Here is a 26,802-nt window from a genome sequence, read left to right on the forward strand (position 1 = left end):
TAATATTTTTAGAACGATGATCAAAGCAACATATATTAACTCCATCTAACTAGCTATTTTCAGAAATCTCTCAGGAATTCATTATTCTCTATGTAAAATGCACTATGCTCTACACAAAAATCAAAGGTCAGGCCGGGTGCGGTGGTTCAGGCCTGTAATCCCAGCACTTTGGGAGGCCGAGGCAGGTGGATCACGAGGTCAAGAGTTCGAGACCAGCCTGGGCAACATGGTGAAACCCCATCTCTACTAAAAATAAAAAAATTAATCAGGCAGTGGTGGCGTGCGCCTGTAATCCCAGCTACTCAGGAGGCTGAGGCAGGAGAATTGCTTGAACCTGGGAGGCAGAGGTTGCAGTGAGCAGAGGTTGCAGTGAGATGACATCGCACCACTGCATTCCAGCCTGGATGACACAGCAAGACTCACTCTCAAAAAAAAAAAAAAAAAAAAAAAAATCAAAGGTCCTGACCCCATATTACTTATCTAGGTTCCAATATTAAAAATATTAATAATATTACAACCATTGGGAAGTATTTCCTTCTTATCTAAAATGCAAAATGGGCTGGGCACGGTGGCTCACGCCTGTAATCCCAGCAGTTTGGGAGGCTAAGGCAGGTGAATCACCTGAGGTCAGGAGTTCGAGACCAGCCTGGCCAACATGTAGTGAAACCCCATCTCTACAAAAAATACAAAAATTAGCTGGACATAGTGCCACACATCTGTAGTCCCAGATACTTGGGAAGCTGAGGCAGGAGAATCGCTTGAACCTGGGAGGCGGAGCTTGCAGTGAGCCGAGATTACATCACTGCACTCCAGCCTGGGTGACAGAGCAAGACTCTCTCTCTCAAAAAAAAAAAATAAATAAATAAAAGGCAAAATGTATGCCAGGAGCAGCAGCTCACGCTTGTAATCCCAGAACCTTGGGAGGCCAAGGCAGATAGATAGCTTGAGCCCAGGAGTTTGAGACCAGGCTGAACAACATGATGAAACTCTATCTCTACAAAAATACAAAAATTAGCCAGGCGTGGTGGCATGGGCCTGTAGCCCCAGCTACTCAAGAGGCTAAGGCACTTGAATCAATTGAGCCCGGGAGGTCCAGTGAGCCATGACTACGTGCCACTGCCCTCCAGCCATGGACAATAAAGCAAGACCCTGTCTTAATAAAAAAATAAAAATTTTAAAAATAAAAAGTGTAACTGCAATTAAAATTCCTAGAGTCTCACCTGAACTACTTTAGTTCATCAAAAATAACTACCTATTCTTATTTTATTCTCCATTAGTGAATTTTTCCTCACCTGTGTCCTCAACTTATGATCTTACTTGATCACAGAGCCCTAGAAGGCTTGTGGAGCATAAAATCTTGTCACAACTACTCAATTCTGCTTTGTAGCATGAAGGGAGACAATATGTAAACAAATAGGCTGGTTATGTTCCAATAAAACTTTATTTATGAAAACAGATAGTTGGCTGGATATGACCCTGAAAGCCAGTTTACTGACCTCTATCTAAAGAGCATTGTCTAACAGAAATACATAAGACACATATATAATTTAATATTTTCCAGAAGCCATGTTAAAAAAGGTAAAAATAAATAGATAAAATTAATTCTAGTATTTTTAGTTTAAATAGATTTTACTTAACCCATTATATATACAAATCATCATTTCAACATTTAATCAATATGGATTATTACTAGCCGGGTGTGGTGGCATATGCCTATAGTCCTAGCTGCTGAGGAGGCTGAGCCCAGGAGTTCAAGGTTACAGTGAGCTACGATAGTGCCACTGCACTCTGGCCTGGGTGACAGAGTGAGACCCTGTCTCTAAAAATGTAAATTAAAATAAAAAATAAAATATTACTACTGAGTTCTTTCAAAATTTTTTTTGCATGAAGCCTTCACAAATCTGATGTGTATTATACTTTCAGCACATTTCTATTCTGACCAGCCACATTCAAGTGCTCAGTAGCCACATGTGGGTGGTGGCTACCAACTGGACAGTGCAGTTCTGGAGGCTATTTAAGTAAAACTCCTGAACCTTGACAATACTAATGTAAAACAACAATCTGAACAACAAAAGAAACTGCAGGCACATAATTGTACTCTACAAGTGGACAGGACAGAAGCAAAAATGCATTTCAGATTTTAAAAACAATGTTTCTCTTGGGATAGCAACTGTTACTGCTGCTTGTTTTTTGTTTTGTTTTGTTTTGTTTTTTTTGAGACAGGGTCTCCCTGTGTTGCCCAGGCTGGAGTGCAGTGGAGTGATCTCGGCTGATTCACTGCAACCTCTGCCTTCTGGGCTCAAGTGATCCTCCCACCTCAGCCTCCCGAGTACCTGGGACTCGGGTATATACCACCACGCCCAGCTAATTTTTTGTATTTTTGTATTCACCATGTTGCCCAGGCTGGTCTCAAACCCCTGGGCTCCGGCGATCCACCCACCTCAGCCTCCGAAAGTGCTGGGATTACAGGCAACGGTTACCGTTTGAGGTTACCTGTTTAAAATGATTAGCAGTATAAGATACCAATACTAACAAAATTTTATTAAATTTTATTCGCCTACTTTCAGATGACCAACATTCTCCCTCAGATAAGAGGGAAAAAACCCAAAATACCTGGTGAACAACAAAAAAAAATTGTTCCATTTTGGCAAAGCACAGTGGCTCACATCTGTAATCCCAGCACTTTGGGAGGCCAAGGTGGGTAGACAACTTGAGCTCAGGAGTTCAAGACCAGCCTGGGCAACCTAGTGAGACCCCATCTCTACAAAAAAAAAATTAAAAAAAATAAAAAATTAGTAAGGCATGGTGGTGTGAGCCTATAGTCCCAGCTACTTGGGAAGCTGAGATGGCGGGATCGCTTGAGCTCAGGAAATTGAGGTGGCAGTGAGCTATGATTATGCTGCTGTACTCAGTCCAGACAACAGAGTGAGACTGTGTCTCTTAAAAAGGACATTGTTCTTTTTTGAAAAAATTGCTTGTTGCTGGGTGCACCTGGCCAACATTCTTAATTATTTCAACATTAAAAAAAAAAGAAGAAGAAAGAAAAAGGGCGCCTGTAATCCCAGCACTTTGGGAGGCCAAGGTGGGCAGATCACCTGAGGTCAGGAGTTAGAGACCAGCCTGGCCAACATGGCAAAACCCCATCTCTACGAAAAATACAAAATTAGCCAGACATGGTGGTGGGCACCTGTAATACCAGCTACTTGGAGGCTAAGGCAGGAAAATCGCTTGAACCCAGGAGGCGGAGGTTGCGGTGAGCCGAGATCACGCCATTGCACTTCAGCCTGGGCAACAAGAGTGAAACTCTGTCTCAAAAAAAAAAAAAAAAAGAAAGAAAGAAAAGGAAAAAGAAAAAATTGCTTGTTACTATTTTTTTTTGTATTGTACATGTAGGTACACTGCCAATACTACTTGGGTTTGTTGACTGCCTTCAGGGGGAGAAAATGCTAAATTTTGGCTGGGTGCAGTGGCTCATGCATGTAATCCCAGCACTTTGGGAAGCTGAGGCAAGCAGATTACTTGAGGTCAGGAGTACGAGACCCGCCTGGCCAACAGGGTGAAACCCCATCTCTACCAAAAATACAAAAATTAGCCAGATGTGGTGGCGCACACCTGTAATCCCAGTTTCTTGGGAGGCTGAGGCATTATCACTTGAACTGGGGAGGTGGAAGTTGCAGTGCGCCGAGATTGTGCCATTGCACTCCAGCCTGGGTGACAGAGTAAGAGTTGGAGAAAGAAAAAAGAAAAAAGAAAAGAAAAGAAAAGAAAAAAGAAAGAGAGAGCGAGAGAGAGAGAAAGAAAGAAAGACAGACAAAACCAAATGCTGAATTTCAGCTAAAGTTATGTGAAAATAAAGATACATATTTTTTTCCCATCCAAGGTCACAGATGCCATGAATTCTATTCATGGATCCCATGCATCTCTGAATCCTATTTAGGTTCAGAACCCCTGAGGGAAAGGAAAGTTTATTTATAAACTCAACTGAAAAAATGCTTCCGGCAGGGCCCAGTGGCACACACCCGTAATTCTAGCACTTTGGGAGGCAGAGGTGGGTGGATCATCTGAGGTCAGGAGTTCGAGACCAGCCTGGCCAACATGGTGAAACCCCATCTCTAATAAAAATACAAAAATTTAGCTGGGCGTGGTGGCATGCACCTGTAATCCTAGTTACTTGGGAGCCTGAGGCAGGAGAATCGCTTGAACCCAGGAAGCAGAAGTTGCAGTGAGCCAAGATCTTGCCATTGCACTCCAGCCTGGGCAACAGAGCGAGACCCCATCTCAAAAAAAAAAAAAAAAGGCAAACACGTCATAGAGATAGAAGGTCCAGATTTTCTACTCTGCCCCATAAATGGCTACATCTATTGTATTAGACTTTACACATTTGAAATCATAACACAAACTACAGAGCACAAAGCAAATATAGTAAACGCTGAAAAGATCCATTACAAATACAAACTGAATGTTAATATTTTGTTAGTATAAAACCACTACTTGAATGCCGAATCTGTAGTTATTAGCATTACTAAACCTACAATTTGCATAAAATACTTTGCAAATTACGCATCTTATTGTTAATCTAAAATTGCTATACACTGTGCTCTGACCTAGTAATTCAGCCAACTACAGGTTTTAGTAAAAGCGCTAGGGATCCAAATGTGTCCACTCCAAAGTGTCCCATCATGGAACATTAATTATTCACCAAATGTGCTTAATAGCACTTTCTAAACTATAAGCTCCATGCAAATATTCAACATTGTTGGGAGAGGATTCATACAGCACTATTAAAATCCCTTGAAATTATAAAGTATTAACAGTAATAAGTCACAGAAACACTTTAAAAATCACTACAAATTTATAATTTACCAAACTCTATCAAACAGGTAACGCTTCAAATACTGAAAATTATTTCGCTTCCTATAAATTGATATTATCTTTAAATAGTAGATTATCTTTAAAATAGCAGATTTAAAGAAACAGCAGAAGACAATTATAGTACATCCATAAATTACTATGCAGACATTAAAAATTATATCTTTAAATCTTATTCAAAATGTTCCCAGTAAGTGATCACAGAATCCAAAACTGCAAATAGCATATAATCCCAATTTCATCTATATAAAAATATGAGCTGAAGAAGCAAATAATAAAAAATTAATTTCATTCTGGTGGAATGGTGTAATCCCAGGGTATTTATTGTCTCTCTTATACTTTTAGATGTTTTCTCTATTTTCAACAACATCCCTGTATTATTTACTTATAATCAAAAAGGTTTTACATAGCATAAAAATACAATCCACTTAATATAGGTATTTTTCACATAGGTAAAAAAAATGTGGAATCACTCATGTTATTAGCATGTAAGAGAGAAAATTTTCAGGGGCTCTAAGTCCAAATAGTCTCCCTCACAACTGCTGTGCATTCTGAGCACACTTCGGGAGCCAATGCTTCTCTTCGCAGTGTGTGCAGCTCCCTCGCCCTCCTGGTCTCTGGCACTATCCACAAACCATCACGGAGTAAGGAGTCATTGTTTCTCTCCTGCCTATATATGGACATGGTCTGTATTAACCGGATTACTGACCAAAATGAGCCTATGCTGGGACAAGAAGTCTATCAAGCCACAAGAGAGGTGCTCTGAAGTGAACTCATAAGAGCTGGATGACACTGACAGAAAACTCTGGCTTCTTTTGGCTGACCAGGGTTCAGCGTGCATTTCTAGGTACCCAATTACATCCATTGGATGCATCTTTTGGAGCGAAAGTTATTGGCTTATTAAGCAAACCTAGGATTTTTTTTTTTTTTTTTTTTTTTTTTTGAGACAGAGTCTCGCTCTGTCACCCAGGCTGAAGTGCAGTGGTGTGATCTTGGCTCACTGCAACCTCTGCCTCTCAGGTGCAAACAATTCTCCTGCCTTAGCCTCCCAAGCAGCTGGGATTAAAGGCACCCACCACCACGCCCGGCTAATTTTTAAAATATTTTTTGTAGAGACGGGGTTTTCCCATGTTGGCCAGGCTGGACTCGAACTCCTGACCTCAAGTGATCCGCCTGCCTCAGCCTTCCAAAATGCCAGGATTACAGTGTCAGCCACCTCACCCAGCCAAATTAAGCAAACCTGTGAGTTCTAAAATGGCCTCTGAGAGGGTGTGCGGAAAAGAGGTCCTATCAAACACTAATACTGGGACTATAAATTGGTAATCACACAGGAGGGCAATTTGGTAGTATCTATTAAAATTAACTTGTCACCAATGACCCAGCAATTCCACTTACCCTAGCGAAATAATCTCAGGTGTGCATAAGCAGGCATGCAAGAATCTGTACTGAAGGACTGTTTTTAAGAGTGAAAAACTGAAAACAACCAAAATACCCATCGTGCTCAACTGAATAATGGCGCCCACCAAAATGTCCACCTACTAATCCTTGGAACCTGTAAATGTGACCTTAGATGGCAAAAGGGACTTTGCAGATGTGATTAAGTTAAAGATCTTGAGATGGAGGGATTATCCTGTATTATCTGGGTGGGCCCTAAATGTACTCACAAGGGTGCTTACAAAAGGGATGCGGGAAGAGTGGGTCAGAGGAGAAGGCGATGTGATGACAGATGAGAGACTGCAGTAACATACTCTGAAGATGGAAGAAACAGCAACAAGCCAAGAAATACAAGTGGCCACAAGAAGCTGTGGAAAAGGCATGGGAACAGATTCTCCCCTAGAGCCTGCAGAAGGAACCAGACCTACCAATGCTTGACTTTTAGCCCAGTGAGACTCATTTCAAACTTTTGACTTCCAAAAATGTAAGAGAATAAATCCGTGTTGCCTTAAGCCACAAAATTTGTGATAATCTGTTAACATGGCAACAGGAAACTAAGATACTCATCAATAGGGAATGTCTAAATAAAACTGTGGCATTTCTAGAGTCTTGTGCAGCACTTAAAAATAATGTGGTAGATATATATATGGAGACATAGAATGATCAAAACATATCCTTGAGTTTAAAAAAAAAGCAAGTTACAGAAAGATATGTCTAGTATGACATCTTTATGTAAAAAAGAAAAAAATAGAATGTGTTATATACACACCAAAATTTTAAAATGGTCTTGAAGAATACACACGAAAAAATTGTCACTAATTTAGCCAGGGCAAGAAGGACACAGAGATCCAAATTAGAGATGGTGCTTAAAAGGGACTTCAGTTTTACCTGTTATTTCCATTTTGTCAAGAATGTATTCATGTACTACTCATAGTTTTTTTTTTTAATTAATAGATTCATAAGCTATGCTTAAAATGCAGGATCAAAATAAAAGTTACACAATTTCTGCAATCTTCTCTCCTATGTGTTTGTCCCATAGTTGATCACCTGCTGTTATTTACATTTGTCTACAACTATTGACTAAACATCTTGTAAAGCAGACTACACTCCTTGTGTTTACCCCACAACCACTGTTGTAAAACAAGAGGGAAATGTGGGGAGGGGAAAGCATGGGGCACTTTTGGCAATTGACAGTCCTTTCATAATTATCACCACAGTTACCTTCAGACCTAGGAAAGAAGAGATGCATGACCACCCACCCAGCATCTTGAGCCAACAGGTGGTATTTTATGACAGTAAAGATGGAAGCCAAGAAGACAGATAATAATCAAAGCTGATTTATTTAGCAAGACCTTAGGTACACAATTGGAGAAAAACTGAAACAGAGACTATCTATTATCTCATCTGCCTAGCCATATTGCAAACAAATTGGAAAGGAAGAAAATTCCAGCCAGGCGTGGTGGCTCACGCCTGTAATCCCAGCACTCTGGAAGGCCGAGGTGGGTGGAGCACCTGAGGTCAGGAGTTCAAGAGCAGCCTGACCAACATAGTGAAACCTCGTCTCTTCTAAAAATACAAAGTTAGCTGGGCATGGTGGCACATGACTGTAATCTCAGCTACTTGGGAGGCTGAGGCAGAAGAATGGCTTGAACCCAAGAGGCGGAGGTTTTAGTGAGCCGAGATCGCGCCATTGCACTCCAGCCTGGGCAACAAAAGAGAAACTCCATTTCAAAAAAAAAAAAAAAAAGGAAAGAAAATTCCAGCCAGGTGCAGTGGCTCACACCTGTAATCCCAGCACTTTGGGAGGCCGAGGCAAGCAAGTCACCTGAGGTCAGGAGTTCGAGGCCAGCCTGACCAACATGGAGAAACGCCGTCTCTACTAAAACTACAAAATGAGCTGGGCGTGGAGGTGGGCGCCTGTAATCCCAGCTACTCGGAAGGCTGAGGCAGGAGAATTGCTTAAACCTGGGAGGCGGAGGTTGTGGTAAGCCGAGATCATGCCATTGCACTCCAGACTGGGCAACAAGAGAGAAACTCTGTCTCAAAAAAAAAAAAAAAAAGAAAATTCCGCAGGGATCACCAACCAAACAAACAAGAAACGATTCCACTACTATAGAAAAAATTATGTTGATGGGATAGTTTTGCTTTCAAATACAATAGGCAGCTGGCTGAATATGCATAAAATAACTTCCAAGCAACATAGCACCTTATAAAGAGAGTCAATACACTTTAAACATAATCACATCTTTTTTTTTTTTTTTTTTTTAATATTTTGGTGTCAGGGAATCACTCTGTCATGCAGGCTGGAATACAGTGGCACAATCATAGCTTACCGCCTCTTCCAGCTCCTGGACTCAAGTGATCCTCCCACCTCAGCCTCCCAAGTAGCCAACCATGCTCAGCTAATTTTTTTTTTTTTTTTGAGATGGAGTCTCGCTCTGTTGCCCAGGCTAGAGTGCAGTGGCGCAATCTCGGCTCACTGCAAGCTCCGCTTCCCATGTTCACGCCATTCTCCTGCCTCAGCCTCCCGAGTAGCTGGGACTACAGGTGCCCGCCACCACGCCCGGCTATTTTTTTGTATTTTTTTAGTAGAGATGGGGTCTCACCATGTTAGCGAGGACGGTCTCGATCTCCTGACCTCATGATCCGCCCACCTCCGCCTCCCAAAGTGCTGGGATTACAGGCATGAGCCACTGCACCTGGCCCATGTCCAGCTAATTTTAAAATGTTTTGTAGAGATGGGATCTTGCTATGTTGCCCAGGCTGGTCTTGAACTCCTGGTCTCAAGCAATTCTCCTGCTTTGGCCTCTCAAGTGCTAGAATTACAGGCATGAGCCACCACACTCAGCTCACATCCATCTTATTATTATTATTATTATTTTTGTTTGTTTTTTTTTGAGACAGGGTCTGGCTCTGTCACCCAGGCTGGAGTGAAGTGACACAGTCTTGGCCTACTACAACCTTTGCCTCCTGGGCTCAAGTGATTTTTCAGCCTCAGCCTCCTGAGTAGCTGGGACTACAAGTGCATGCCACCATGCCCAGCTAATTTTATTGTATTTGTTTGTAGGGACAGAGTTTTGCCATGTTGTCCAGGCTGGTCTTGAACTCCAATCCACTCCTTGCCCTCCCATAGTGCTGAGATTACAGGCATGAGACACCATATCTGGCCACCTCCATCTTTTTAATTCTGACATTAGCCCTATCATTATCCCGCTCTTTTAGATGATGACAGTGTAACATAATAGTTCAAGAATATGGACTCAGGGCTGGAATCAGACAGATCTATTTCAGCCTTAGCTTTGCCACTAACAATCTTACCTTTGTCAAGTTACTTAACTTTTGTCTGTGCCAGTTTCCTCATTTATAAAATAAATAATCCTTGGCCAGGCACGGTGGCTCACGCCTGAAATCCCAACACTTGGGAGGCCAAGGAGGGTGGATCACTTGAGGTCAGGAGTCAGCCTGGCCAACATGGTGAAACCCCATCTCTACTAAAAATACAAAAAATAGCCAGGTGCGGTGGCACGGGAGTTACTCGGGAGGCTGAGGCAGAAGAATCACTTGAACCCAGGAGGCGGAGGTTGCAGTGAGCCGAGATCACGCCACTGCACTCCAGCCTGGGCAACAGAGTAAGACTCCATTTCAAAACAAACAAACAAAACAAAACAAAAAAAACAAAAATAATAAAAATAAAGATAATCCAGTACCAACCTCATGTTTTTTGTGAGGATTAAATAAAATAAGGATGTGAAGCACTTAGCGCAGAACGTGCCACTCAATATGCTGGCGCTGTTGTCGTGGGAGTGGTAGAGATAGTGACAATGATGACTAAGAAGATGCACCAGAAGATAACTAGGGGCTGGGCGCAGTGGCTCACACATATAATCCCAGCACTTTGGGAGGCTGAGGAGGGCAGATCACCACCAGAGGTTAGGAGTTCCAGACCAGCCTGGCCAACATTGTGAAACCCTGTGTCTGCTAAAAACATAAAATTAGCCAGGCATGGTGATGCACCAACTACTCGGGAGGCTGAGGCAGGAGAACCACTTGAACCTGGGAGGCGAAGGTTGCAGTGAGCTGCGATCGTGCTATTGCACTCCAGCCTGCGTGACAGAACGAGACTCTTTCTCAAAAAAAAAAAGTAACTAGTGATTTCTGAAGGTATGGAATTTGGCCAGGTGCAGTGGCTCACACCTGTAATCCCAGCACTTTGGGAGACTGAGACAGGATGATTGCTTGAGGCCAGGAGTTCACATCTCTATAAAACATTAAAAAATTAGTAGCACACCTGTAGTCCCAGCTACTCAGGAGGCTAAGGTGGGAAGACCACTTAAAGCACAGGAGTGAGGCCGGGCGCGGTGGCTCACGCTTGTAATCCCAGCACTTTGGGAGGCCGAGGCGGGCGGATCACAAGGTCAGGAGATCGAGACCACGGTGAAACCCCGTCTCTACTAAAAATACAAAAAATTAGCCGGGCGTGGTGGCAGGCGCCTGTAGTCCCAGCTACTCGGAGAGGCTGAGGCAGGAGAATGGCGTGAACCCGGGAGGCAGAGCTTGCAGTGAGCCGAGATCGCGCCACTGCACTCCAGCCTGGGCGACAGAGCGAGACTCTGTCTCAAAAAAAAAAAAAAAAAAAAAAAAAAAAAAGCACAGGAGTGTGCGGCTGCAGTGAACTATGATCACACCACTGCTCTCCAGCCAGTGACAGAGTGAGAACCTGTCTCTAGAAAAATATGTTTTAAAAAAGGTATGGAATTTGCCCAAGGTCACACAGCAAGCAAGGAGCAGAGCTAGAATTTCAATCCCAGTTTGACTCTTTAAACCTGACTTTAACTTCAAGGCAATACTGACTCCCACAGCCCTCAAATACTTCATTCTCATTTTACAGCTTGAGCCAGACAAGCCTGAAAGCCTGTTGGGCCTTTTGCCCAAGCTCACAGAATACTGCACCAAGATTCAGTGACTCCTACTACAGTGCTCATTAATTGCATGGTAATCAACACTGCTGGTGAACAAGGGTAGTTTATTCGCTTATTCATTAACTCATCCAAATCTAGAATTCTATAAAAGTACATAAACACTTTCCAAAGGATTTTGCCCAAAGGATATATAGGCTAGCAGCGTCCTCCTAGGAGAATAGACCAACATAAATCTAAATATCATCTCAAAGATTTCACTTGAGTATATGATAAGTATTTAAAGCCTTGACGATTTCAGCTGATCAACTTCAAACCCAAATGCCCCTTTTCTTATTTGGCAAAACAAAATAATAAACAAAAACCCTTTGCATCTATTAGGTTTCATTTGTTAATTAACATATAATTGGCATACAGTAAACTGCACATATTTAAAGTGTGTGATTTAATGAGTTTTGACATACATATACAAATGTGAAACCATCACCACAATCAAAATAGGGAAAGAGCCATCGCCCCAAAAGTTTCTTCAGCTCCTTTATACTCTGTCCCTCTCATCCTTTCCTGCCTGCCTCTATACCCAGGCAACCACTACAGATTAGTCTGCATTTCTAGAATTTCATAGAAATGGAGTCTTACAGTATGTACTGTTTGTCTGGTTTCTTCCACTCCGCATAAATCCATGTTGTGAGTACCAACGGTTCACTCATTTTTGTTGCTGAGTAATACTCCATTGTATGGATGTAGCACATTTGTTTATCCATTCACCTGCTGACGGACATTTGGATTGTTTCCAGCTTTGGGCAATCACAAATAAAGCTAACTTGAACATTCATGTTCAAGTCTTTGTGTGGTGTGGGGCGGGGTGGAGAGGGAGTACTTACAAGCAAACACAATGAAATATGAGAAGCACTAACCAAAATGCTTAAATTTAAAATGAACTTCAACTGTGGAGTAAGAAATAGCTACCTTAGGTAAGTCAATCAGCTTCTCTGTCAATACTCTTTTTTTTTTTTTTTTTTTTTTTTGAGACTGAGTCTCGCTCTGTCACCCAGGCTGGAGTGCAGTGGCGCGATCTCGGCTCACTGCAAGCTCCGCCTCCTGGGTTCACGCCATTCTCCTGCCTCAGCCTCTCCGAGTAGCTGGGACTACAAGCACCCGCCACCACGCCAGGCTAATTTTTTGTATTTTTAGTAGAGACGGGGTTTCACTGTGGTCTCGATCTCCTGACCTCGTGATCTGCCCGCCTCGGCCTCCGAAAGTGCTGGGATTACAAGCGTGAGCCACCGCGCCCGGCTTGTCAACACTCTTATATACGATGCCTGCTTGTTCCCAACTGCGGTTTGTAAAGAAAAATGGAATAGGAAGCAGAACGCTTTTGGAATTCCCGCAAGTAAGCTATTCCTTTTGTCCCCCTCTTAAATTCCCTTTATCTTAAAAAGAATAATGTTCTATGAAATGCAATGAAAAATGCAATAACATTTGAGATGTTATTTTTGAGTTATTGCTTTTTTATTTCTCTTAAATGTATATTTATTTCAACATTTAAAAAAATTTCCTAAGCCGGTCGTGGTGGCTCACATCTGTAATCCCAAAACTTTGAGAGGTAGAGGCGGTTGGATCACTTGAGGTCAACAGTTCAAGACCACCCTGGCCAATATGGTGAAACCCCATCTCTATTAAAAATACAAAAAAAAAAAATATTAGCTGGGGCGAGGGTCGCCTGTAATTCCAGCTACTTGGCAGGCTGAGGCAGGAGAATCCCTTGAACCTGACAGGCAGGGGTTGCAGTGAATCGAGACAGAGCCATTGCACCCTAGGCTGGGCAACATAGCAGGACTCCTGTCTAAAAAATAATAATAATAAAAATTCCTGTATGCCTTTTGCTTTCTACTAGCAACATAAAATTAAAATAAATACAAATGGCTTTTTTCTTTTTTTTTCTCTTTGCCTTTTTCCACATGTTCTAACAAATGGCTATTTTAAAGAACAAGAAAAAGCCTCACTCTGCATTCTTTTGTTTTGTTTTGTTTTGTTTTTGAGACGGAGTCTCACTCTGTGACCCAGGCTGGAGTGCAGTGGCGTGATCTTGGCTCACTGCAAACTCCGCCTCCTGGGTTCACACCATTCTGCTGCCTCAGCCTCCCGAGTAGCTGGGACTACAGGCGCCCGCCACCACGCCCAGCTAATTTTTTGTATTTTTAGTAGAGACGGGGTTTCACCGTGTTAGCCAGGATGGTCTTGATTTCCTGACCTCGTGATCTGCCCACCTTGGCCTCCCAAAGTGCTGGGATTACAGGCGTGAGCCACCACGCCCAGCCACACTCTGCATTCTTAATTCACTCATAGTAAGATCCAAAGCCCTCACCTACAAGGATCTACTTGATCTGTATCCCCTGCTCCCCATCTCTCCTCTCCCCTTTAGCTTACTGGGCTCAGAGCTCCAAATATGCTGAGGGCGCTTCCCTCTCAAGGACTTGGCTCTTGCTGTCGTCTCTGTATGGGATGTTCTTTCCCGGGTAGCCATATGGTATACTCCCTCCCTCCCTTCAGGTCTCTGCTCAAAAGCCATCCTGGGCTTTCCTTTCGTGTCCACCCTATATAAAACAGGACAGGCTGGGTGCGGTGGCTGATGCCTGTAATCCCAACTCTTTGGGAGGCGGAGGTGGGCGGATCACCTGAGGTCCGGGTTTCAAGACCAGCCTGACCAACATGGTGAAACTCGTCTCTACTGAAAATACAAAAATTAGCCAGGCGTGGTGGTGTGTGCCTGTAATCCCAGCTCCTCAGGGGGCTGAGGCTGGAGAATCGCCTCAACCCGGGAGGTGGAAGTTGCAGTGAGCAGAGATGGCACTACTGCATTCCAGCCTGGGAAACAGAGTGAGAATCTCTGTCTCAAAAATAAATAATTAAAAATAAAATAAAATAAAACAGGACAGTTGGCTGAGTGCAGTGACTCATGCTGAGCACTCTGGGAGGCTCAGGTGGGAAGATCACTTGAGGCCAGGAGGAATTCAAGACCAGCCTGGACAATATAGCAAGGCCCCATCTCTAACAACAATAAAAAAATTAAAACAAAAAAACAGAGCCCTCTTTCCAATGCTCTCCATCTCTTTACTGAGCTATACTTTTCTCTTTTGCACTTATCATTTGCCTCTATGTCATGTTACATATTTGTCATTGTCTATATCATCCCACTAAATTATAAGCTTTTTGAGGACAAGGATTTTATTTTATCCACTGCTATATGCCCAACATCCAGGATGGTTGGCCCAGCTCACTCTAAATTCCACGAATACTTGTTGAATGAATTAGTTGATTAAACATTATTTATTGCTTAAAAAAAAAAATCTGTTTAGAAATTTACCGGGAAGAGGCCAGGTGTGGTGGCTCACGCCTGTAATCTCGGCACTTTGGGAGGCTAAGGAAGGCAGATCATTTGAGGTCAGGAGTTCGAGACCAGCCTGGCAGACATGGTGAAACCCAGTCTCTACTAAAAATACAAAATTAGCTGGGCATGGTGGCACATGCCTGTAATCCCAGCTAATTGGAAGGCTGAGATAGAAGAATTGCGTGAACCCAGGAGGTGGAGGTTGCAGTGAGCCGAGATCGTATCACTGCACTCCAGCCTGGGTGACAAGAATAAAACTCGGTCTCAAAAAAGAAAGAAAGAAAGAAAAAGAATTTACTGGGAAGAAAAATTTTAATTCAAATACTCTGGATCTGCTTAAATTAAAATACTAAGTTCATGTTCATCTACTTCTTAGGAGGGATTCTTTCTTTAGATTGACTTTGATTAGCGCTTACAGGGTGAACAGAACACTGGAATCCAAAGGCAGAAAAGCTAGGGTCTAGTCATTGCCCTGCCACAACTAGCTATGCTACAGTGACTAAGTCATAACCTCATCTTCTGATCTCTGAGATCTCCTGATCTCAGAGAACTTCTTTCTAAAATGAGGGACATTCTTATCTCTAAAGTCTCTCCCGCTCTAAAATTCTAAGACTCTCTCTCTTTTTTTTTTTTTGACAAAGTCTCGCTCTGTTGCCCAGACTGGAGTGCAGTGATGCGATCTCAGCTCACTGCAAGCTCCACCTCCGGGTTCACACCATTCTCCTGCCTCAGCCTCCCGAGTAGCTGGGACTACAGGCGCTCGCCACCACGCCCGGCTAATTTTTTGTATTTTTTTTTAGTAGAGACGGGGTTTCACCGTGTTAGCCAGGATGGTCTCAATCTCCTGACCTCGTGATCCGCCCGTCTTGGCCTCCCAAATTGCTGGGATTACAGGCATGAGCCACTGCGCCCAGCGTAAAATTCTAAGACTCTCTATTGCACTCTTCTGCAGTAAGGTTGCCAGTCATAAATTAGTCAACTTGAGTCCCGTCCCTCATAATCCAAAAGTGTCAACTGAAGGATTCTATATATTATAAAACTCTGTGGAAAATGGCCATTATTCACCCAGATGTCTACTGGAAGGAGAGGCTTGAAACACTATTTCATAGGTGTGGTGGTATTTCGAAAGATAGCTTTTAAAAAATTAACAAACCGGCCGGGCATGGTGGCTCATGCCTGTAATCCCAGAACTTTGGGAGGCCGAGGTGGGCGGATCATGAGGTCAGGAGATCGAGACCATCCTGGCTAACACGGTGAAACCCCGTCTCTACTAAAAATACAAAAATTAGCTGGGTGTGGCGGCATGCGCCTGTAGTCCCAGCTGCTGGGGAGGCTGAGGCAGGAGAATGGCGTGAACCCAGGAGGCGGAGCTTGCAGTGAGCTGAGATTGTGCCACTGCACTCCAGCCTGGGCAACAGAGCGAGACTCATCTCAAAAAAAAAAAAAAAAATTAATAAACCATGAATCTTCCTCAAATATGAAAAAGAAACAGGTACTAAAAGAAAATAGAGATTCTTTCTTCTGTAGCTAGTTATGAAATTTAAAATAATTGCAAATACAAATACTATACATGCATGGAGGCAATAAAATATTATGATGAAGAGCAGATGTGCAGTGAACAGAACTAGGTTGACGTGCAAGCTCTTTATGTGCTCTTGAGCAAGTTGAATACCTACTCTGCACTACCTTCATCTGTACAATGAGTGCAATATTTCCAATTGTTAGGCTCTTTTGAGAATTTAATAAAATAATGCCTGACATGTAGGATACATTTAATCAATATTATTAAGTAATTAAATATGTACTGGGCGTGGTGGCTCATGCCTGTGGTCCCAGCACTTTGGGAGGCCGAGGCAGGCGGATCACCTGAGGTCAGGAGTTCGAGACTTGCCTGGCCAACATGGCAAAACCTTGTCTCTATGAAAAATACAAAAATTAGCCCGGCATGGTGGTGCATGCCTGTAATCCCAGCTACTTGGGAGGCTGAGGCAGGAAAATCGCCTCAACCCGGGAGGTGGAAGTTGCAGTGAGCTGAGATCGAGCCACTGCATTCTAGCCTAGGCCACAGAGAGAGACCCTGTCTCAAAATAAAAAATAAAAAAAAAAAAGATTTTATATATATATATATATGAAGGCACCCACACAAACACAAATCTAATAGCCACAAAAACATTCTTAGCTATCTATTTCTCCTGATACCATGGAGCCTGTATAACATGGAAAGAATGAAACAAGTTATTCACTACTACCAGTCATAAATGTTTATCACCCATACACATACTAGTTTCTGAGAAATCAGACCATAAATTTAAAAAGCAATTAAAAAAAAAATCTAGCAGGCCAGAGAGGTTCTTTCCTTTGAAAACCACTCTTCTGTGGAAATAGCTGACAAATTCATGCAATACATTTATAAACATTTCAGGAAAACCAACTTAACAGCACAGATATTTTAACTAATCCTACTCTTTCTAATCCTAAAAATAAATAAATTACATAAATAACATATATGTATAAATTTTGGTTCTGTCCACTTGGATTACTCTTTAAGAAACAAAGAGCATAGGCACAGCACAGTGGCTCACACCTGTAATCTCAGCACTTTGGGAAGCCAAGGCAGGCAGATCACTTGAGGTCAGGAGTTCCAGACCAGCCTGGCCCAACATGGTGAAACCCTGTCTCTACTAAAAATACAAAAACCAGCCGGGCGTGGTGGCGCGCGCCTGTAATCCCAGCTACTCGGGAGGCAGAGGCAGGAGAATCGCTTGAATCCCGGAGGCAGAGGTTGCAGTGAGCAGATCGCGACACTGCACTCCAGCCTGGACAACAGAGCAAGACTCGGTCTTGGGGAGAAAAAAAAGAAAAGAAAGAAACAAAGAGCATCCACTTTCCACCTTTCACACACAACACAGCCAATTAAATCAAAAGATTCCACTATCATAGCATAATACCCCTTGAGTTTTCAGGCAGATAAGACACTCAGACACACCTTGCTTTTTATAGAACAGGCCCAAATGAGACACAATTCCATGTTAGGAATTCCCTACCAACCATATCCTCCTCTTTTTGGTGACTAGATTGTAAAATAAGTCAATTAAGAGTTCACAACGGAAGTGCTGAAGCAACCGCAAATCCAGACACAAAAATACAGTGGAACGTATTCGCATCTCAAGCACGTCCAAATGTCTCGGCCAATGTGATCCGATCACTGCCGTTTCCAGAAACACACAGTAATGGCTTTTAATTCATTTCTATAAATGTTCGTTGTGCGTAAAGCCAAACTGCACGCAAAACCGCAAAACACAAAAGATCCCTCGCATTCCGTTTATAGCCAGAAGATAGGCCATCCTCTCTGCGCCCTACCCCAGAAAGCTCTCCTTAACGGCAGTAAAAATTTGATGACACCCCATACTACCTACACATCAAAATGTCATCCCACAAAGTGGAGGGGGAGCAGTGTCAGCATCCGCTAGCCTCCATGAAACGATACTGCCGGTATTCCCACCTCTAGGCAAACACGAACCCAAGTGAAGTCGATGGAAAGTTCCCACCAACCAGGCATATTTGGTTCCCTTCTGTCCCCAAGGCCAAGCAGCTCAACTAATGAGATCTGCTGTTGCACCTGCCACGGCTCTGAACCCGGGATGCTCGGCGACCCCCGGGCACACAAAAAGGCCCTGCGGCCTAACGCGCCAGTGACCCTTCCCCGAGAGTGCATGGAGGGCCGCTGGAGCATCCCTCTCGCTGTCCACATCGCCCGCTTCCCTCACAAAGGCCCCGTGTCAATCCATCCGAGACACAACACAGAGAAGTTGCTGGATTGCCCATCACGGACCCGCAGCTGCCACTACCCTCTCCTGGAAAAAACAAACAAACAAACAAAAAAAACACAGAACTAGGGAAGAAAAGGGTGGGAGGGTGCACAGCGTGAAAATCAAAATGTTCCCAAAGCTAAGCAACCTGGGTGTGCCCTGGAAGTGGGTCCAGGGGGCCCGTGGGGGAGGGGAGGGGAGGGAGGGCCCGGCTGGTGGCGGCGGCTCCTCCCGGGCATGAAGGCCCAGCCGGGCGCTAGTCTAATAAAATGCCGGGTGTCGGAACGCTCAAAAGAAAACCACAAATGAAATCCCCTGCGGGCGCCAGGCCCCGAGGAGGGAGGGAGGGAGGGAGGGAGGGAGGGAGAGCGGGGCGGGCGGTCTGCAGACCTGCGGCCGCGGCCCCCACCTGCCCGCCCCGCGCCCACACACACCTGCCCCGGCAGCCCCCGGGAGGCGAGGCCGCGGCTGGGGCGAAGACGGGGCCCGACCCAGGGGCGCCAGGCGAGTGGGCCAGTCCAATGGCGGGGGCCGGGGGCCGCCTCGCTCACCTCCAGGTCGGTGTCGGCGGCCTCTGGGGCCCCGAGGATCTCGCTGGGCAGCTCGGCCAGGTCGGTGACCCGGATCAGCCCGTCGTGCAGGAAGATGGTCTCCTCCTTCACCGAGAGCCACTGCGCCGAGTCAGCGACCGCCGCCGCCGCTGCTGCCGCGGCCGCCGACGAGCCCATGGCCCCGGCTAAGGGCTTGGCGCTGAGGAGCAGACGCCCGGCCAGGGGAAACGGAGCAGGAGCCGCCGCGATCACCAGTCCATGGCAGCGGCCGCTGCGCCCGCCAGCGGCGCCCCGCTTGCTGCCTCGCCCGTGCAGCTCCGCCCTAGGCCGTCCGAGTCGCCATCCCCCCCGACCCCGGCCCGGGAGACCCCGGCCCCGCCGCCGCCGCAGCCGCCGCCGCCGCCCTCAAGAGCAGGATCCGCCTCTGCCGCTAGGCAGCCAACTGTCAGTGAGACGCCATGTTGGGGGCGGGGCTCCCGGCATGCCCCGCGGAGTGGACAATACAGGCCCCGCCCGCCGCCCCGCCCACCGCTCCGCGGACCAGGCCACCCAGGTGACCTGGATCTCCGCCTCGCCCTTCGCTGCAGCTTGCCCTCGGCCTGACCTCCGCCGGCCCCTTCTCCCCCTGGCCATTCAGGGTAGCCCTGGCTCTGCAGCGCGCCAGGGAAGAGGACGCCGCCTCCCCCGTCCTGTCCCTACTCAGGTGTGCACCCCTTGCTCGGGCCCGCGCCCCCATCCTGGGCAAAGCATAGAGATCACTCCTTGTTTTCACCTTTAAATGAGATGCAAGCAAAAGGCTGGCGCAGAATAGGCGCTGCACACTTGTTCATAAGCACTTGGTAGAATCACATAGTAGGTGATTAATATTTACTGAAAAGTCTAGTACCCAGTAAGCACTCAAAACCTGGTGAAAATAAAGCGTCTGTCAACAATGCTTGATGCCCAATGCCCGACACTTAATATGTGCTCCATGAGTGGCAATTCTAATTATTGCTATGTTCATTCCATCAGTGTTCCACACTAATTGACATAAACCTTAAAAATATGCTCACTAGGCCGGGTGCGGTGGCTCACACCTGTAATCCCAGCACTTTGGGAGGGCAAGGCAGAAGGATTGCTTGAGCCCAGGAGTTTGAGGCCAGCCTGGGCAACATAGGGAGACCCCATGTCTACAAAAAATAAAAATTAGCGGGGCAGGGTGGCAAGCGTCTGTAGTCCAGCTACTCGGGAGGCTGAGGCAAGAGGATCTCTTGAACTCAGGAGGTGGAGGCTGCAGTGAGCTATTATCTTGCCACTGCACTCCAGCCCGGGTGACAGAGGGAGACCCCATTCCTCCCTCCCCACCAAAAATATATATATGCCCACCAGTGCCATTTTATAAAAGCAAGAAAGGAAAACTATATGTATAAAGAAAAATGCGTGAGCAAATACACACCAGATGTTTAAGGTGGGTTGCCATGGGAGTGTGGGGCTGGTCTGGAACTACTGAGATGAGATTGTTCTCTATTACTTGTATATTTTTATCACTTAAAAAATAATAAAACAGGCCGGGCGCAGTGGCTCACGCCTGTAATCTCAGCACTTTGGGACGCCAAGGTGGGCAGATCACCTGAGGTCAGGAGTTCGAGACCAGCCTGGTCAATATGATGAAATCCTGTCTCTACTAAAAAAAGTGCACAAATTAGCCAGGAATGGTTGCACATGCCTGTAGTCCCAGATACTCAGAAGGCTGAGGCAGGAGAATCACTGGAACCCAGGAGGCAGAGGCTGCAGTGAGCCGAGATCATGCCACTGCACTCCAGCCTGGGCAACAGAGCAAGACTCCATCTCAATAATAATAATAATAATAATAACAATAATAATAACAGGAGAACATTAAGGTGCATACCCTTTGATCCAGCAATTCAACTTTGAGGAAGTTGTCTGAAGGAAATAATCAGACTCGTAGTCAAGGATGGATATACAGGGTTGTGTAGCTCAATATTATTTACAAAAGGAAAAACTGTTATCAATCTAGATGTCCAACAATATGGGGCTGGTTAACTAAAATATGATATATCCATAAGATGGAGTATTATGGCCGGGCACAGTGGCTCACGCCTGTAATCCCAGCACTTTGGGAGGCCAAGGCTGGCACATCTCTTGAGCCCAGAAGCTCGAGACCCCTTTGGGCAACATGACAAAACCCTGTCACTACAAAAAATACAAAAATTAGCCAGGCGTGGTGGTGCACACCTATAGTCCCAGCTACTCAGGAGGCTGAGGCAGGAAGATCGGTTGAGCCCAGAAGGCAGAAGTTGCAGTGATTCAGCTAAGATTATGCCACTGCATTCCAGCCTGGGCAACAGAGTAAGACCCTGTCTCAAAAAAGGAGAAAAGAAGAGGAAGAGGAGGAAGAAGAGAACAATAAATCCAGCAGTTCAGAGTTGATCAGAACCATGGAAACAAAACAGGCAAGTGTAATGGAATGGCCATTTCATCAAATGCTCCCAAATGTCTGAGAGGGGGAGTATTATTATTCCTACTTTCAGCCGGGAAGCGAAGACTCAGTTAGATACTTTGCTCAATGTCACAAAGCCAGTAAACATCAAAGCTCAGATGTAAACCCAGGTCTGTCTGATTTTACAACTTCAGCTTCCTTATTTTGGCTGTAAGAAAACTCCATTCCTTTTTTTTTTTTTTTTTTTGAGACAGAGTCTTGCTCTGTTGCCCAGGCTGGAGTGCAATGGTGTGATCTTGGCTCACTGCAACCTCTTGACTCACTGCAACCTCTGCCTCCTGGTTTCAAGTGATTCTCCTGCCTCAGCCTCCCGAGTAGCTGGGATTACAGGCGTGCACCACCATGCCTGGCTAATTTTTGTATTTTTAGTAGAGACAGGGTTTTACCATGTTGGTCAGGCTGGTCTCAAACTCCTGACCTCGTGATCTACCCGCTTCGGCCTCCTGAAGCACTGGGATTACAGGTGTGAGCCACCGCGCCTGGCCCTTCATTCCCTTTTCCAAACCTAATGACAACTATCTATCACAATGAAAAATATATATAGGCCGGATGTGGTGGCTCGCGCCTGTAATCCCAGCATTTTGGGAGGCTGAGGCGGGCAGATCACCTGAGGTCAGGAGTTCGAGAGCAGCGTGGCCAACATGGCGAAACCCTTTCTCTACTAAAAAATATATAAAAATTAGCCAGGTGTGGTGACGTGCACCTGTAGTCCCAGCTACTCAGGAGGCTGAGGCAGGAGAATCACTTGAACCCAGGAGGCTGAGGCAGGAGAATCACTTGAACCCAGGAGGCGGAGGTTGCGGTGAGCCGAGATCGCGCCATTGCACTCCAGCCTGGGCAACAAGAGTGAAACGCTGTCTCTAAATAAATAAATAAATAAACAAACAAAATTAGCTGGGCATGGTGATGTGCAGCTGTAGTCCTAGCTACTTAGAAGGCTGAGGTGGGAGGATTGCTTGATCCCAGGAGGTTGAAGCTGCAATGAGCCATGGTTGTGTCACTGCACTCTAGCCTGGGTGACAGAGAGAGACCCTGTCTCTATTATTATTATTATTATTTTTTGAGACAGAGTCTTGCTCTGTCACCCAGGCTGGAGTGCAGTAGCGCAATCTTGGCTCACTGCAACCTCCACCTCCTGGGTTCAAGTGATTCTCCTGCCTCAGCCTCCTGAATAGCTGGGATTACAGGCATGCACCACCACGCCTGGCCAATTTTGTATTTTTAGTAGAGGCGGGGTTTCACCATGTTGGTCAGGCTGGTCTCAAAGTCCTGACCTCAGGTGATCCACCCACCTTGGCCTCCCAAAGTGCTGGGAATACAGGTGTGAGCCACCGCGCCCGGCCTATTTTATTTTATTTATTTATTTTGAGATGGAGTTTCACTCTGTCACACAGGCTGGAGTGCAATGGCTAGATCTTGGCTCACTGCAACCTCCACCTCCCGGGTTCAAGTGATTCTCCTGGTTCAGCCTCCCGAGTAGCTGGCATTACAGGTACCCACCACCAAACCCAGCTAACTTTTGTACATTTAGTAGAGATGGGGTTTCACCATGTTGGCCAGGCTGGTATTTTTTCATTAAAAAAAAAATTTTTGTAGAGATGGGCTCTGCCTGTGTTGCCTAGGCTGATCTCCAACTCCTAGCCTCACGTGATCTTCACACCTTGGCCTCCCCAAAGCACTGGGATTACAGGCATGAGCCACTATGACCAGCCCATCATAATTTTTAAATGCTTAGATTCAGGACTCTAACCATCTTAAATAGTTCAGATAAAATTTCTTCTGGACTTAGTCTTATTTCTTCTACTTTTAATGATATTTTAAGATCAGGAGTCAAGGTGCCCAGGAACTCTTGTCCTTCAACCTAAGTGATGAAAACAGCACAGATCTAGGGCTTAAAGTCTTTAGACTGCATAATGAATAGTCATTTAATATTTTAGCAACAGTAATTAATTAGTCATAGGACTGCATGGCTGCCACTGCACCATGATGAGGCAGCTGATGAATTAATATTTATAGAACCCCCTCCGGAAAGAAGACCATTTAGTAGGGATTTCTAGAACGGATCAGCAAGACAAAGAAAATGCCTGGTCAAAAGAACTTTAGGTTGGAAGCTACGAGGCAGAGAATCTGTATCTAGTCTTGACAACACGCATGTACACACACAAGACATTCATTTATAGGAAGGAAAGATTTATGGCTTATGACTTCCTTTCTTTGGAATCGTCATTTCTACTCTTCTATTCAAGAATGGGGGATCAGGATGGGAAAAAGAGCAAGGGAAAGTGTTGGCTGGGCAACCCTAAGTTAGAAGCAGAGAAGAAATATGAGGAAAATAGGAAGAATAGCTATGACTAGGTTGGACCTCAGTTACTCCTGGGAGGCATCTCCCCAAGAGGGAGCAGTAGGCTTGTTGATGGAGATCATCTCCCTCCTGCCCCAGCTGCTGACGTGATACTCGCTAGCCCTGGCTCAAGCTGGGGCCCCTCTGGGATTTTGCAATATCTCTCCCTTCTGCTGGCTTTTCTATACCAGCTGACTGTCTAAAATGACTTTGTAATCCTTCCTGGGTCCAAAAATATGTGAGTGTGGTGTGAAGATAAGTGGTCCTTGATAAACTTTATTCGAGCTTAAAAGTGGTTTTAGATGAGGCAGCCATGTTAATTTTTAAGGCCTTTCAAAACACCGAGGAAAAAATACACACACACACACACACACACACACACACACACACACACAGAACCTATGGGGGAGATTGATTATTTCCATCTTACTAATTACAGTCTCAAAGAGGAAACACACACACCTACTCAAAATCTTTTTTCCAAGTGTTCTGGTAGGCCCTGTTCATATTTTTATTTCAAAGAAGATTATTTTGGCTCATGGGTGGATCTATGCGGTAACAGGGAAAAGAAATCAGATGAAAGAGATATTTGAAAACGAGGAGGGGGAAATTCTCCTTGGAGCACCATTGAATTGCTAAAACTAAAGGACGGGCCTCCACATTGATGAAAAGCCAAAAGATGAAGCAGCATTAAATGCCTTTCTCATTTGAAAAGATCAGCAGCAGGGAGCTCTGAAAGATGCTATGTCCTCCATCGCCACCTTGTGTGCCTCATAGGCCTTGCTGCACTGGGATTTCTAGTTCTGACTTGGAAATTTGCCAACATTCGTCTCCTGCAAAAAAATTAGATTAAGAAAAAGTTGTGGCTGGGTGCGGTGGCTCATGCCTGTAATCCCAGCACTTTGGGAGGCCAAGGAGGGTGGATCACAAGGTCATGAGATCAAGACCATCCTGGCTAACACGGTAAAACCCCATCTCTACTAAAAATACAAAAAATTAGCCGGGCGTGGTGGTGGGCGGCACCTGTAGTCCCAGCTACTCGGGTGGCTGAGGCAGGAGAATGGCGTGAACCCGGGAGGCGGAGCTTGCAGTGAGCTGAGATCGCATCACTGCACTCCAGCGTGGGCAACAGAGCGAGACTCCGTCAAAAAAAAAAAAAGAAAAGAAAAAAAACAAAAAGTTGTGGCTCATGCCTGTAATCCCAGCACTTTGAGAAGCTGAGGTGGGCAGATCACCTGAAGTCAGGAGTTCAAGACCAGCCTGGCCAACATGACAAAACCCCATCTCTACTAAAATTACAAAATTAGCCGGGTGTGGTGGTGCCCGCCTGTAATCCCAGTTACCCAGTTACCAGGAGGCTGAGGCATGAGAATCACTTGAACCTGGGAGATGAATGTTGCAGCGAGCCGAGATTACGCCACTGCACTCCAGCCTGGGCGACCTAATGAGTCCATCTCAAAAAATAAAAATAAAAAAGTTATTAGCACAAAGGAAAAGTGGACAAAAGATATTATTGCAGAGTTTTCACTCAAGGAAAAGCAAACACTGTACATTTTTGTTCCTTCAGTATTCATTAAATGCCTACTCTGTGCCAGGCGGAGTTAGGTTTGAGGATCGAGTTCCCAAGGAGACTGGCAGCTTCCCTCTCTCATGAAAGACAGGGAGGCTACTTGGAAGGAATCATTCCAATGGGGATGAGAAGTCCGGGCACCTAGTCTGGGGGTGAGGTTCCTGGAGGATGTCGAGTTTAAAGCTAGTAACTGCTATGTAAGAGTTAATGAATGTGAGGATGGTGGGGGAAACTTCAATAGTACTATTCACCAAAAAAATCACTTACATGCAACGCAGTGTGGTGTTTGAATCATGGACTGCTTGGATTTGGTCCCAGATCTTTCGCATGTTACCATGAAGAAGTAATTCCACCTACCTGTTTCCCAGTTTTCTGGGATGATAGTGGTGGCATCTACCTTCATAAGTAAGCAAGGTTGGTTCCTTCTGAGGATTTTTTGTTTCTTTGTTTGTTTGAGACAGGGTCTCAGTCTGTTGCCTAGGCTGGAGTGCAGTGGTGCGATCTCAACTCACTGCAACTTCTGCTTCCCAGGCTCAAGTGATCGTCCCGCCTCAGCCTTCTGAGTAGCTGGGACCATGGGCATGCACCACCACACCTGGCTAATTTTTGTATTTTTTTGTAGAGACAGGGTTTTGCCATGTTGTTCAGGCTGGTCTCGAACTCCTGAGCTCAAGCAATCTGCCCACCTCTGCCTCCCAAAGTGATAGGATTACAGGTGTGAGCCACCACACTTGGCCCTTCTGAGAGGTTTGAAAGAAGAATCTATTCCAGACCTCTCTCCTTGGCTTGTAGATGACCATAGTCTCCCTATGTCTCTGTATATTATCGTCCCTTGGTGTGTGTCTGTGTCCAAATTTTTTCGTCTCTTTTTTTTTTTTGAGACAAGGTCTCACTTTGTTGCTGGAGTGCAGTGGCGTGATCATGGCTCACTGCAGTCTCAGCCTGCTAGGCTCAAGTGAACCTCCCTCTTCTGTCTCCCTAGTAGCCGGGACTACAGGCATGTGCCACCACACCTGGCTAATTTTTTTTTGTAAAGGTGGGGTCTTGCTATGTTGCCCAGGCTTGCCTACAACTGCTGGACTCAAGCAGTCCTCCTGCCTTGACCTCCCAAAGTGCTGGGATTACGAGCATGAGTCACCACACCTGGCCCAAATTTTCTCTTTTTACAAGAACATTAGTCATATTGGATTGGGGCCCCCCCTTAAGGACTTCATTTTAACTCGATTCTCTCTCTGAAGACCCTGTCTCCAAATAACATTACATCCTGAGGTACTGAGGGTTAGGGCTTCATCACGTAAATTTTCAAAGGGACACAGTTCAGCCCGTAACAGAAACGGAGCTATGATTCCCTGAGACAGGAAGTATTAGGGAAGAAACAGGTGTGGGGAAGAAGGGCAGAGAACCAAGAATTGGAAAGAAAA

At 45.3% G+C, this 26,802-nt stretch overlaps 1 protein-coding gene and 1 pseudogene across 11 annotated transcripts in view; one reads left to right on the top strand and one right to left on the bottom strand.

Annotated features, from left to right (window-relative positions):
- LOC115836929 overlaps window positions 1–18,506 on the top strand; it is a 62,331-nt pseudogene extending 43,825 nt beyond the window's left edge.
- HECTD4 (HECT domain E3 ubiquitin protein ligase 4) overlaps window positions 1–19,456 on the bottom strand; it is a 225,759-nt gene extending 206,303 nt beyond the window's left edge. For 9 of the 11 annotated variants that reach the window (XM_030821426.1, XM_030821425.1, XM_030821423.1 and 6 more), the window contains exon 1: window positions 18,971–19,428. In XM_030821426.1, coding sequence (XP_030677286.1) covers window positions 18,971–19,147 — 177 coding nt within the window. In that variant the 5' untranslated portion in view covers window positions 19,148–19,428. Of the gene's footprint in view, window positions 1–18,970 lie in introns of all 11 variants that reach the window. The other 2 variants (XM_030821429.1, XM_030821424.1) reach the window with 1 other exon arrangement.
- Between the last annotated feature and the right edge of the window lie 7,346 nt (window positions 19,457–26,802).

Source organism: Nomascus leucogenys, chromosome 10, assembly GCF_006542625.1.
Source record: "Nomascus leucogenys isolate Asia chromosome 10, Asia_NLE_v1, whole genome shotgun sequence".
Taxonomy (NCBI): Eukaryota; Metazoa; Chordata; class Mammalia; order Primates; family Hylobatidae; genus Nomascus; species Nomascus leucogenys.